The following is a 13,065-nucleotide window of genomic DNA, read 5'->3' on the forward strand; positions in this document are numbered from 1 at the left end:
CTTTTTTTTTCTCCCTCTGAATGAGCTCATGTTTTGGAAAAAGTGCCACTCCACGGTGCAGTTCCCCCCATTATTATACTTTGCAATGAAAAACTTACCAAGAAAGCAAATTCCCCATTGAGTGGGGACAGCAAGGACCCAGGCTCCCCTTCACAGACCCAGCCTGGACAAAATGACGATGATGGCTGAACTAAGCCGCTCTGCTTTTCTTTAACCTTAGGGCAGCTCAGGAAAGGGAGGTCCTCAAAACCCTGAACTGTTATTTTTTTCTTCCCTTTTAATTTTTTTTTTTTTTTTTAATCTAAACACACCCCCCACCCCCACCCCCCACTGTGGAGGTGGGGTACTGCTCACATGTGATGGATAGGGCTAAATATCTGCTTGTTTCTTCCCACCTGTGTACTTTTATTTCCTTCTGTAGGCAATAAACAGCCCTTTGGCAACCACTCTTGTCCCCTGCTGTGGTTCCTGAGAAGCACAGGGTGGGAAGCGGGGGGACATGGGGACCGGCCAAGTGTTCCACAGCTTGACACTGCTCTGGAACATGCTTTTGGCATCCAGGGTGGTGAGGTAGGTGACGCAAATCTGGTTCCTACCCTTTTGGAGAGGTCCCCAGACCTCAGACACCTACTACCAGCATGGTCAAGACAAATTAAGTTTTTTTAAACAGTGATAACTTTGTTCAGTGTTGCAAGTCACACTGCATTGCCTCAATCCATGTGGCCAAGGGACGCCCCTGTGCCATGACAGGGTCCCTGTGGGACGTGTGTGTCCATCCCGGGAAAATGGGGGTCCACGGAGACAGCCTCAACCAGTCCCTGGGAAATGTCCCAGTATCTCCCATTTCTCCTGTGGCTTACACAACTGGGAGCCAGCACGGTGGGGCTGCAGAGGTCAGACTCCATCCAGCTCCTGCCAGTGTCCCATAGCACAACCACTCCTCCCGCAAGCTGTCAGAAAAAGGCACAAAAACTTGGGGCAGAGGGAAGGTGGCGCATTAGGAAGTGCCCTGTGGCAAAGAGGCTGAGGGCTTCATGGTGCCACGGTCCAGTCTAACTCCCCCACCCCAAAAATCCCAGTTTTTACACAAATCCATTCAGAAAGAGCTGCCGCAGCTGAGTGGGAGAAACACATTCATCCTTTTATTGATGGCGTCCAGGACAGGCTACCATCATGTGCAGGAACAGCACAGGCACCCAAAATGGAGGACGACGCTGGGTGCCCGAAGGGAAAGCCTTTTTGTAGGAGGAGTGGGGAAGGCTCCTTCCCCCTCCCAAAAACCCTGGGAGCAGAGCAGGCACTGGCATTGTGCCACAAAACCCGGCCTATCTCAGCATGGAGGAGTTATATTGCTGCTGTCCCCGCAAAGGAATAAATAACCATAGCTGGTTATTTATTCTTGTATCCAGACAGAGGGAGAGACAGGGTGGGGGGTCGGCACCACCGCTCCGCTCCCCCAGCCCACCGCTCCGCTTCCCGCCGTGGCCGCGCCACCACTTCTTTTTTGGTGACATTCCTGTGGATTTTGGGGGAGGAAAGAAATGAAGAGAAAGCCGTCAGGAGAAGGGGATCGTCCCGCCAATGCGTTTGCTACGCTGCTTGGTTTTTGGTTGCTGGGTGTTGTGTACCTCTGCATCAGCTTGTGGATGAGCAGCTGGATCCAAGGTGCCTCAGGGGCCACGCACACCTTCTTGTTTTTCTTCAGGGTGAGGCTGCAAGGTGACGAGACCCCCTCAGCTGCACGCACACCTCTCCCCCAAAGTTTTTCTAACTGCACTGTCAACTGCAGAGAAAACCCCCCTCACTTCCTGGCATGGTTATGAGCACAACCCTGCCACTCCTGCCAGGAGATGGATGGGATTATTTTGGGCCTCAGCCTCAGCTCCATGAGCCATGCCAGGGTAACCCCCATTATAATGGGCAGCAGCATCCCATGCAACAGCCTGTGCCTTGCAATAGTCACCACCAGATTTGGGGGGCTTTGGAGAAGGTGCAAGCACCCATGTATTTTTGCACTGGTAGAGGAACAAGTAATTTGCAGGAATTGGTTTGCAGACTTTCTACTTACATGATCTCCTTCCTCCTGCAGTGAATACCTGGTGGCGTAACATCGATGGCAAGGATCAGCCCCAAGTTGATGACCTGAGCGGTCGATTTGATGCACTTGCACCTCATGTTGGTCAGCAGGCTCTCCAGCGACAGACCTGCGCCCGAGAGCAGCCCACACCCAGGTCTCGACCTCCCGTGGGAGAGGCAGACAGGGACACCCCCCACCCTGCCATCCCTGTACCACCATCCTGTCTCCTCCTTGCTGCCCACGGGGCTGTTTGCAGGGATGCATTTGTGTTAATTGGGTTTGCAGCAGCAAGCAGTGAGAGCAGCAAGTCACACACAAGGCTAATCCCTCCTGCCACAATCTCAAAGCTTTCTTTCAAGCATACGGAGGAGGCTTAGCTTCAGAGTTTGAAAACATAACCAACCTTTTGTGAATCAAACCTGTCTCCCACCCACCAAGTGCTTGAGTTTCACAGGGGGCTTGAATAAGAAGTAGCTTAAACACACCAGGCAAACCCCACCCGCCCTGGCCCCAGACGTCCCCCTCCATTTTAGCCACCAGGTTTAAAAGATCAACTCAAGCTCAAAGATAGGCAAGAGGCAAATTTGAAAGCTTAGAGGAGCCCATGCTCATCCCCATTTGGGGCACCCAATGCCTCTGCCTATGGATTTGGAGGCGAGATGGATGGACACCCCAAGGTCACTCACCATCTCCCGGCACCAAGTTGCTCAGGAGCAGGGCCAGGGCCAGTGCTGCCGGCAGCAGCTGCATCCTCACTGCCTGCCCTGAGTTGTCATGGGGGCTGCTTTATAGCCAGCCCCACTGGGGATTTTGCAGGCTGGGAAATGCTTGGGGAGAGAAAGGAGCTGCCCCATGCTTCAGCTTCCCTACTGCCGCTTCCCCCTGTCGCACGTGGCCCATGCCATGTCCCCACCGAAAAAGACAGAAACCACTGTGGCTGCCTCCTAAAACCTCCTGCTTGCCCCATGTTTCTCATGGAGAAATGCCAGTGACCCCCCCTCTACTCTCCACCCTGCAGGGATGTGCTCCCCTGAGCACCCCCAAGCCACAGGAAGCGATGCAAGTGATGGTGGCCAAGGGCCTTTATTGGACCTGTTCAATTATGCCTGAAGGGGACACCCTGCACGTGGCCACGGGGTGGGAGGGTGGGAAAGTGGGGACTGATATTTTCAAGGGCTTAAATGCATGAAATGCAAAGGAAAAAGGGGCTCAGGGCATCACACAGCAGCACACTCCCTTCCACATCAGGGCAAGGTGACAGTGGGATGGGGGGGCTCCAGTTTTGAGCTTGGCACATCTGGCCGTCCTGCCAGCAGCAGCTTCCTCAGTGGGGAGCCTCTTTCTTCCTCCTGACAAAAGCAGAACGGGGGGAGAAACGTTTGAAAACTGGTCCCCAGAGGATGCCCCTCGTCCTGCTGGGAGCCCCTTTCTCTCAGAGTAGAGCAGGGCTTACAGGTTAGGGAGGTCCTGCAGGAGTTTCTTCACCCAAGGGGTGTCTGGATCCACGCAGACCCTCTCCAGGCTTTTTAGCTTAATCCTAGAAAACACGCGGCGTTTCAGCACTGTTGCTTCCCCCTCCTCCCCCACGCTTCTCAGAAAGAAAAAGAGCACAAAACTGAAATAATTCAAGGAGGATGGGGAGGACCAAAGGACTCATACAACCCTAGGAGCCACTTACACCACCTCGAGGCGCCGGCAACTGCTCCCCACTGGCCGGACATCGATGCTGCTGTATTTCCGCGGCGGGATGAAGGCTCTTGTAGTCTTGGCGCAGCGGCAGCTCAGGTTGCCATTGGCTTCCAGGAGAGCTGGAGGAGCACATGGCTGCAGCTCATACATCGCCCAAAAACCCACCACCATCCCCCAAACCCTTTCTAGCCAATGCATCTTTTCCCACATCCCACCAGGATCACCACACCCACTTGCAAAAGAGCCTTGGTGGTATTTAAGCCTGGGAGACAGCAGCAGGATGCCACCTCCAGAAACCTCACCCCCACTCCAGCATCCTGTAGCCCCATGCATGGGGGGAACAGGGAACCTCACCTGCATCCCTGGGGTGGTGGGTCGCCAGCAGCACCCCAAGCAGCAGAACCACGCGTGCAGCCATGCCAGCCCCATCCCCGGCCCCCACAGCATCCCCCTATTTGAACTGGAAAATAGGAGAAGTGAGGTGGCGCAGGCGGGAGGCCCCGGGGTTGGGGTGGTTTTTGCCCGTCTCTGTTCCCTGCTGACGGTGCTCACTGAGCTTGCAACACTGCTGATAAAAAGTGGCTCGGGGCTTGGCGGGGGCTCAGGCTTCCTGAAACCATCTCTGTTTTCCCCTTCCTACAAAGCCGGGTGTTGTAAAGATATCAGTTGTTTCCCCTGGCACTTGTTCTTAGCCCACACAGCCGCACAAGCCTGAAGGTTTTCTGGGGCGCTTTTCTCTTCTGCATGATCAAATATTACTCATTTCTCCTACAAACACTTTTCCCCCCTGCAAGGTGCATCTCAGTCTGAGCTTTGGTGACATTTGATTTTGCTCTTTCCCCCCATGGCCAATTATACCAAAACGCTGACAAGTGACCTCGCACCCACCCTCTATATTTCTTTATTGGCCTTTACTGTTTTCAAAAGCCTTAGAGCTCCCTGCAAACGCCAGCCCCATCACAGACACTGGTGTTTGGATGTGGGACTCACTGGCTATATCACCCAGCTACTTGGCAGCAACATTGTACCCTCAGACCAGCACCGAGGGAGACAACAGGTTATGCTGGGAAGGAGCTTTGCTTCTCACCATCTGTGCTGGGGCTGCTGAACCCTTGCTGGGATATCCACCCCAACGACTGTCACTACCTTGGACAAACCTTTCCCTGCCCTTGTCTCAGTCCTCTGAGTAAAACGGGTTTCCATCATGCCTGACATGCGCCTGGGTCCTGCCCTCATTCCTCCACCTTTAGCAAAAATACCTCACCTCGTGTATGTTCAAATACACATTTTAATGCCTGCGGAGTATCTGTGAAAGAGCATCAGGACAAGAGCACTGGATGCAAATGACAGTAAATTCACCTCTAGGAAGGCTATGATGGTGGGGTTTAACAAAGCTCTGCTGAGTTTCTTTGAAGATAGGAGATCCAAGGAAAATACAACAGAAGAAAAAAAAACCCAGAATTTTATTTGACTTTAGCTCTCAGGACAGGACATACTGCGCTGTGTAATAAAAACCCAGACACACACTCTGTTGCTGAGTGCTTCACCCAGAAAGAATCACAAAGTCATTCTAACAGAGACAGGAGCAGTCTCTGACAGAGAAAGGCTTTACAGTCTATGGGCAAGTAAATAAATGAAGCTTTCATATCCTGCTGATTCGGGGACTGAATGCAGTGGGGAAACACCCCCATGAACCTGCCACGGGGCTGGGGTCAGCAGACAGCTGCCCTCAGAGTTTTTGGGAAGGGGGGGAAGCGAGGACAAAGTGGCCAGGTTTGCATGCCTGTGCATCATCTGCCAGCTCATCTTGGGGCTCTGAGCGTCAACTTCCTTAGCAGGAAACTTATTTTTTCTTCCTGTGAAAAGCAGAAGGAGGAGAAATGTGTGAACGCAGAGAAAAGCGGGTCCTGGGGGAGGAAGGTCCTGCCCTAACTGAAGGAAGTCACTGCCGTTTCCCCAGGGCAGGCATCAGTCGCGAGGACTTCTCCTGGCTGCCCCTACAACGTACCACAAACGCGGGCATGATCAAGGAGGGCGGCTTTCCCAGCCGAACATCAACATACTGTTGCACTCACAACGAGCAAACCCTTCTCCTGTCATTCTGCCCCTCCCCCATATTTTTAGAGGGTTTTTTTTTTTTCCTAAATGCTTTCAGAGGTGCAGCACCGTGCACAAGCTGTGGAGAGCACAACCCACGGATGGCAGCATCGGCATGCTGAATGACCAAATGCTGCTTTTCACAGCGAGGTCTCACCCCTCATCACCTTGGGAGTGGGTCCCTTGGCCTCCGGCCAGCTCCCCTAGAGCCTTTGGTCCCACAAGAGCTCCCCGGGGTCACAGATGTGATGGGATGCTATCCAGGGCCAGCTGAGCCAAAGGGTTTTTCATCAAAGCAACTTACGTGCTAGCAATACGCTTCAGCAGTTTCTTTACCCAAGGGGCCTCAGGATTCACGCACACCTTCCCTGAGGTTTTTAATTTAATTCTGAAATGCAAGGAGAGTTTATGAGCAGCATTACCCTCCCCTCCAAAGGCAGGGATTCAGGCAGCCAAAGCTGATCTGCATGACTCAGTTTTCATTTACGACGCCAGCAGACTGCAGAAAGCTGCTGGCCACACAGGGAAGCCACAGGATGGTCAGGAAAAAGCAAGACGCAGCATGTTTCCATATGGAGCGGAGACCATGCTTGAAGCCCAGACACGACTGTTCAAAGATAATTTTCTCTGTGGATTCACAAATGTATCAGCACCAAGCAGTTAAAGAAATCTTACACTCCTGCTTAACGCAACACTTTAGTCAGGACGGGACTAATAAGCTAAGGCCTCGACCTAAGATGCTGTTTGCTCTCAGGAGTGTGGCGTAGTAGTGGAAAAGTTGGTTATGGCTCATCTTGCCTTGGTGTCCAAAGGTGCACTTCCTCCATACTGCAAATGCCCCCTACCAGCACGCTCCCCGCTAAGCACCAGCACAAGGAAATCATGCTTAGCCTTGCTGGAAAGGCTCATTTAGGTCCCCGGGACCTCTTCAGATCGGCTTGGGTGCACTTCCTCCACCCGATGCTCCTCAGCCCTGAAGCGGGAGTGAGCTTGCTGGCATTTAAAAAGCTTTAGTTTTCAGAAATGGAGTGGAGAAGCTGGGTGGTTGCAGAAGAAAAAGCACAGCATTGGCCCCACTGCTCTGCAGGAACTGCAGGAGAAAGCAGCTTTCTGCCCCATGAGCCACACCTCAGCACTTACATGATCTCTGTACGTCTGCAGGTGCTTCCCACAGGTCTGATCTCAATGCTTTCATATCTCTTTGGACTGATGTAGTCTGAAGCTGTCTTTATGCACCTACAGTTCAGGTTTCCATTTACCTCCAGAATGGCTGAGAAAGAGAGAAAAACAAACAACGTTATTTAGAGGTGCAGCAACTCTGAATCTCTTAGAGCGCCAAAGAAATTGTCTCTTTCCACGGTTTCATTTGCAACACTTTGGGGACCACAGTAAGAAAGTGTTATCTGCACCTCTATCTTAGTACCCTGATCTCACAGAACTTCAGAAAGCTGAACCAGGTCCTAGTAAAGGAGGACGATCATGCTCTTTCCTTAGCTATGAGAAAAACTCTGGGCTAAACAGCCAGGAGGAGTCCCTGTCTCCTTTGGTCCCTTTGGGTGCAGGATGCCGGTGATGCCCACCCATGGCTAGGACCATGGCAGGCTGGGAGCTGCCAGCTGTGGGTATCTCTGCAAACACACCAGAAGCTCACCTGCATGGACTGAGTGGGCCATCACCATCAGCAGCAGCAGCCACAGGAGCACAGGGGCTCCTGTCCACACCCCAGCTGGCACTCGCATCCTCGCAGCAGGCTCAGCCCCAGAGATGGTCTGAGGAACTGGGTGAAGAAACACCACTATTTATTCAGGAGGGTCACGCTCTGACACAAGCAGCAAGATTCAAACTTCAGCAGTCACGTCTGACCAGCGGACCGTGAAGAGAGGTGACGTAATTTCTCGGATGCTCTCCACAGCCAGGTCAGAAGCTGAATTTACAATGTTATTGATTTAAATCAGCCATTGGGACAAAGTGCATATCTGGATTCCCCACACCCTGCTTCTGTTTAGTTGGGTCTATGCAGTCATCACCCTTTGCGCCCTTTACCCCTCAACCACAAAAAGAGCCCAGAATAAAATCAAAGCGCAAACCCCGGGTACACAGGGTTTTTTTAATGCTCTCAGATATTTACATATTTCTTTCTCAGGGCTATAATTCCCCCACGCTATTTTTTCTCTTTCTTACATCAGCAAAAATGCCTAGCACTATACGTTTCCACTCTGCTGTATGTTTCCACTCAGACCCTTCAAATCTAGCACTTTGCTGTACGAGTAAAACACCCAGGAAATGCAAGAGATGACTGGTACAGTAGCACCAGCAAAAAGCAAACTATTCCTATGTCTCTGCACATTTGTGACTAAGTGCTGATATGCACATTTATCAGCAGCAACTTTCTTGATACCCGTGGCCTGGGAGTGAAACACAGATGGATGCCAGAGAACAGCAGCAGAAAAAGCAACAGGGGGTGGGATGGACTCAGGGATTTGTGAGGGTGAGACCTGAGCTCTTCCCTTGCAGTGTTGGGACTGGAAGAAGGAGGACTGCAGCCCCTCTGTTTCCCTAGTGAACACCTCTATGTTAGATCCAGAGTGTCCTTAAATGACATAGGGATCAAATCCCCACTGGGATGTGCAAGGAGACACAGGCCAGCACCACGGGGTAGCTTCAGCAATCTTGCAGTTTAGCCCCATTTAGTATCCCATTACATCACTTAGGACACGAAATAGTCTAGGCTTAGTTAGAGGTGTCCTGTCTGCTTACCATTTCAGGAAAAGCAAATTTTCTTACATTATCAGCTCAGAGGTGCTGTGTGCTATGCAGTCAGCGAGCCAATTCCCCATCATTCATGGCAGTAGGCATAATCAAATGGTAGTAGGCAAACTATTGACATCAATGTGTATGTGGCAGTGAGAAACTGTAGGAGCATAGAGAAAGGGAGGTCAGGCCACGCACATCTTTCCAATGCTGTAGAGCCATGTGTCCACAAGGTTTTAAGGCTTTATTCTGGCACTGCAGAATCTTCCAGGCCTTACACACAAGGTCGCAGAAGATTATTCTTCCCCTCTACTCCACTCTCATGAGACCCCACCTGCAGTGCTGTGTCCAGCTCTGGGGCTCCCAATATAAGAAGGACATGGACCTGCTTGTGTGAGTCCAGAGGAGGCCACGAAGATGATCAGGGGGCTGGAGCACCTCTCTTATGAGGACAGACTGAGAGAGTTGGGGTTGTTCAGCCTGGAGAAAAGAAGGGTCCAGGGAGACCTTATAGTGGCCTCCCAGCACTGAAAGGGGGCCTGTAGGGAATATGGGGAGGGGCTCCTTATCAGGGGGTGTAGGGATAGGACAAGGGGTAACGGTTTTAAACTGAAAGAGATTTACATTAGATACCAGGAAGAAATTCTTTCCTGTGAGGGTGGTGAGACACTGGCACAGGTTGCTCAGAGCAGCTGTGGCTGCCCCCTCCCTGGCAGTGTTCCAGGCCGGGTTGGACAGAGCTTTGAGCAACCTGGTCTGGTGGAAGGTGTCCCTGCTCATGGCAGGGGGATTGGAACTAGGTGATCTTTAAGGTCCCTTCTATGATTCTATGAATATGTCTGCCCATTTTGGGGGACCATCAGCTGGTGCTTCCCTCTCCACACATTTCACAGTGTTTTTTGGTTTTCTCTGAAAACGAGCCATTGAAGGACTAAAGCAATGCATTTCGGCACTCAAGGGGTCAGTCTTCAGCTCTCACACAGGATATTCAAGGGCCACCACTTCAAAGTGATGGCTACAGTAGCACCCCATGCTTTCAGGTTTTGGGTAGGACGGGGCTGCCCTGAATAAGGCAAAATCACCAGCCAGGAAGCAAGAGGGGAAGGGGACTCATAGCCATGCTAGCAAGGCAAGGAGGAAGGAAGAGGACAGAAGAAAAATTATGTGGTTGTGTGATAATGCATTTTGGAGATTTCAAATCACATCAGCATTTTACATAGTAACAAAATGGTAAACTAAAAGAAAAAAAGTATTCCACTCAAACTGTAAGCTACTTATCTTTCTCATAAAAACTTGTTTTTCTCTGAGATAGGTCCAAGAGTGCTGTAAAGACATGAAGGGATTTGTAAAAAAAGTGAGGTTTTGTAAAAAAAAAGTTTTGTAAAGAGATCAAGGTCAAAAATGGACAAGTGTGGAGTTTAACTTCCTGTACATTAGGGTTGCAGAGAGGCCAGAGACAACCTCCATGAGCTATTCTCAAAGTCCAATGGAGGGAATGAGAGCCTTGCTGCTATGGCTATGGAAAAGGAGACTGCTTAAATTGTTTTTGTTCAATACTTTCAGAGTTTTCAATTTCTTTGCAGAGAGTTATTAGGAGTCCAACATAGCATTGGTTTAAGTGGTTTTGCTGGGTCATGGCAGCGATCTCTTCAAATAAAGGTCTGCAAAATGGTGGGGAAGGCAGCAATTTACTGGGAGAGATGACTGGTCACCTACTTAAAGTGCTGTGGAGGTACCAAAAAAAGTTTCAAAGTGTTTCTGAAGTAGATGACTTCAAAATGATCCTGCTTTTATAGCTGGGGAAAACCAAGAGAAGTGAAAGCAACTTTTCCCAGAGCTGCGCGGCAGAGGACAGTCAGGGCATGCGGCTGGGGCTCCGAGTGTGGCTCTTCCACAACACCAAGGGAAACCAACACCAGTGCTGGCAGTGCTTAAGGAACTAGTACAGTAAAAAACTACCCCTGGGAGACATGCAATGGACAGACCAAGATAACTCATAAGCAAGATTGCCCCCAAGATTTGTGGCTACAGGGCAGGTGTCAATCTTCTGCCTACTCTGGAGGGAAGTGGGAGATGCAGAAGCGTGTTTCGGCTAGATGGATTTAGATAGGTGGGTTTAGAGGGGTCCTGGGCAATCAGTTCAGCCACAGCACCTCAGTTTTATCTGGGGGCAGATGTTTGCCCCTAGACCTATGTAAAATCCCAGGTACTTTTACTGAGGTCGTCTCCTCTAGGGATGTGCTGCTTTGTGCTGACATGTTGCTTTATGTCAGTCCTTGCAATGCTTCTTCCATGACAGTCATGGTGCCCATTAACTCACTTTGCACCCAGGATGAAACCCACACATCCCTCAGGGGGTGGATAGGAGGGCCTCCTCTTCATCGCGAGTACCAAGGGAGTTGTACCCTCTGCAGAGGCAGCCTTGGCAGCAGCTCCCCTCCAAGCAGGAGAAGTCAACACTGCCAGGACAAAATAACATGCTGACCCTGGGGCTGTGGGGAAGCAACAGCGGTCATGGCATCCTTTGGTCAGGCAGTACTGCCCAACAGTATCCCGGGCCCGGCCCATGGATATCCTGGAAAGACAGCCCAAAGTGCGGGCTCAGCTCTGCCATTTCAGGCAGTGAGTTGGCATGGCAGTCATTGCCTACATGGCTACAAAGATGAACAGAGCATAACCAGCAGTTCCCTTTCAGACATGCCTTCTTGATTCATACCTAGACACAGATTTTCATAGTGAAGCCCAGCTCTGGCTCCATCTCTGAAGCGATGCATTTGGGTTTCCCCCAGGACACTGGGGTAGTTTGGTGAATCCCCACCGCATCACCCCAGAAGACGTGCATTTGCCTAGTTGTCCTCAAGCTGATACAAGTTTCTGCTTCGGGTAGAAAAGGCAAAATAAACGTGGACGTGGCAAGAAATGAGAACTTGACAGAGATACTGTAATCCCAGGGTTTCTGAATCGTCTTGATAGTAGCCACGGTGGTTTTGATGTATGACTAATGTGTATATTGATAAACATTGTGGTGTTTTCTCAGGAAGGAAAAGCTTGCAGTCATTGCGGGCAGCTAATATTTGTGCATGCTGAGTGGTAATTCTGAAAAGGGAGAAGGAGAGTGAGGATCTAGCCTGTGACTATATTTAAGCTAACCACTTCCTGGATGCCAGTAATTCAGAAGATTGGCCCTCATGCATTGATCTGTAGACAGGCCAGCATCAACTGAAAGATGTGAGAAATATCCTAACAGCTTCTGTATTTTCTGCAGCAGCTGTAACTTTGCAGGAAAGATTTTGATTTGAGATTTATTTGTTATTTTTATTAGATTTTTGAAGGTTTTTTACACCCACTGGATCCTCATAGAATTCTAGAATGGTTTGGGCTGGAAGGGACCTTAAATATCATCTAGCTCCAACCCCTTGCCATAGGCAGGCACACCTTCCACTACAGCAGATTGCCCAAAGCCCTGTCCACCCTGGCCTTGATCACTTCCAGACATCCTTCCCATGGTACCTAAATCAGAGGTCTACAAAAATGTGATGCAAATATCTCCCAGAGGCCACGACTGCGGCAGGAAAGAAGTGCTCTGCTGCGTGGCTTTGCTGTGTTTCTGCAGCCATTGAACTGCTGAAAACCATGTAATTTAGTGGTATCAGGCCTTAGAAAGTCTCAAGGTAGTTCAGCAAGGTCAAAGATTTTCTTGAAGACATAGAATGGTGATGGAAAATGAAAGAGGAGATAGGTGAGCCTCATGTGGAAAGAAGAGAGCTCATGCTTTTTGGCAGAGGGAAACTGGAGCTTTTAGATGCCTGACCCCTCTCCAAAAGATAAGAATGGAAAACCAGTCACAGTGTCTTCAAACACATGAGCCAGGGATCGAGCGAACACGGTCTGTAACAAGGCAGCTTCAAAAATGAGCAGAAAATTACCTGAGGTAAGTGAAGCAGGAAGAAAGAAAAACCCACACCTTTTCCATGTTTGATCAGGATGGGTACAAACCCAACCCTGACATAAATGCTGTGGAGATGCCAGCACTCCTGCCCTTCAGTGAGGACTGGTGTGCTCCACAAGCAAGGGCATAAGGATTCACAAGAGGCTTCATCGGAGACGTCTGCAGCAAGTAATCCTCTTGACCATGTTGAAACCACTAGGTTTGTTTTGAGAAAAAGCAAACTTTCGGCACACCCCTCCTTTCTCCACTGTTGTGCTTTTTTTTTTTTTTTTAAATTACCCCCCCAAAAAACCCCCAGCTGCAGTGAATTGTCACTGCTGTGGTTTGTGGTCCATCATCTGCTTCAAAGATAAAGATACCTCCTGCTGAAACCTGAGGGAAAGCTGCACCCACACCTATTTCAGCACCAACTATTTCAGCACTGTATGAAAACCTAGGTGGAGGCACCCAGGACCTGAGCACAGCTTTGGCTTCTCTCTTATTGTATGGAAGTATGTCTCGG

General features: G+C 50.3%; 3 protein-coding genes across 3 annotated transcripts; all 3 read right to left on the reverse strand.

The window, feature by feature from the left end:
• Nucleotides 1-1,389: 1,389 nt before the first annotated feature.
• Nucleotides 1,390-2,827, reverse strand: LOC141959971 (C-X-C motif chemokine 2-like). The gene is made up of 4 exons (XM_074904434.1): nt 2,764-2,827; nt 2,069-2,204; nt 1,629-1,712; nt 1,390-1,516 (listed from the first exon to the last, which is right to left on the reverse strand). The coding sequence occupies exons 1-4, from the start codon at nt 2,825-2,827 to the stop codon at nt 1,390-1,392; spliced, it is 411 nt and encodes a 136-aa protein (XP_074760535.1).
• A 487-nt stretch (nt 2,828-3,314) lies between these two features.
• Nucleotides 3,315-4,184, reverse strand: LOC141959695 (alveolar macrophage chemotactic factor-like). Its single transcript, XM_074903927.1, has 4 exons — nt 4,121-4,184; nt 3,756-3,885; nt 3,531-3,614; nt 3,315-3,426 (listed from the first exon to the last, which is right to left on the reverse strand). Exons 1-4 carry the CDS (start codon nt 4,182-4,184, stop codon nt 3,402-3,404), a joined length of 303 nt encoding a protein of 100 aa, XP_074760028.1. The 3' UTR covers nt 3,315-3,401.
• Nucleotides 4,185-5,494: 1,310 nt separating this feature from the next.
• Nucleotides 5,495-8,695, reverse strand: LOC141959696 (interleukin-8-like). The gene is made up of 5 exons (XM_074903928.1): nt 8,648-8,695; nt 7,515-7,640; nt 7,004-7,133; nt 6,168-6,251; nt 5,495-5,622 (listed from the first exon to the last, which is right to left on the reverse strand). Exons 2-5 carry the CDS (start codon nt 7,600-7,602, stop codon nt 5,610-5,612), a joined length of 315 nt encoding a protein of 104 aa, XP_074760029.1. The 5' UTR covers nt 7,603-7,640; nt 8,648-8,695; the 3' UTR covers nt 5,495-5,609.
• Nucleotides 8,696-13,065: the final 4,370 nt, after the last annotated feature.

The sequence above is a fragment of the Athene noctua genome, chromosome 4 (genome assembly GCF_965140245.1).
Source record: "Athene noctua chromosome 4, bAthNoc1.hap1.1, whole genome shotgun sequence".
NCBI lineage: Eukaryota > Metazoa > Chordata > Aves > Strigiformes > Strigidae > Athene > Athene noctua.

Bases quoted from the DNA above. Each gene is read 5' to 3' on its own strand.
- LOC141959971 (XM_074904434.1), bottom strand. From the start codon at position 2,827: ATGCAGCTGCTGCCGGCAGCACTGGCCCTGGCCCTGCTCCTGAGCAAC. The intron at 2,205-2,763 runs GTGAGTGACCTT...TCTCGGGCGCAG, and splicing joins CAACTTGGTGCCGGGAGATG to GTCTGTCGCTGGAGAGCCTG. The intron at 1,713-2,068 runs GTAAGTAGAAAG...GTCACCTTGCAG, and splicing joins TGCAGGAGGAAGGAGATCAT to CCTCACCCTGAAGAAAAACA.
- LOC141959695 (XM_074903927.1), bottom strand. From the start codon at position 4,184: ATGGCTGCACGCGTGGTTCTGCTGCTTGGGGTGCTGCTGGCGACCCAC. The intron at 3,615-3,755 runs GTAAGTGGCTCC...CGTGTTTTCTAG, and splicing joins TGCCGGCGCCTCGAGGTGGT to GATTAAGCTAAAAAGCCTGG. The intron at 3,427-3,530 runs GTAAGCCCTGCT...TGCTTTTGTCAG, and splicing joins CTGCAGGACCTCCCTAACCT to GAGGAAGAAAGAGGCTCCCC.
- LOC141959696 (XM_074903928.1), bottom strand. From the start codon at position 7,602: ATGCGAGTGCCAGCTGGGGTGTGGACAGGAGCCCCTGTGCTCCTGTGG. The intron at 7,134-7,514 runs GTGAGCTTCTGG...TCTCTTTCTCAG, and splicing joins GGCCCACTCAGTCCATGCAG to CCATTCTGGAGGTAAATGGA. The intron at 6,252-7,003 runs GTAAGTGCTGAG...CTTGCATTTCAG, and splicing joins TGCAGACGTACAGAGATCAT to AATTAAATTAAAAACCTCAG.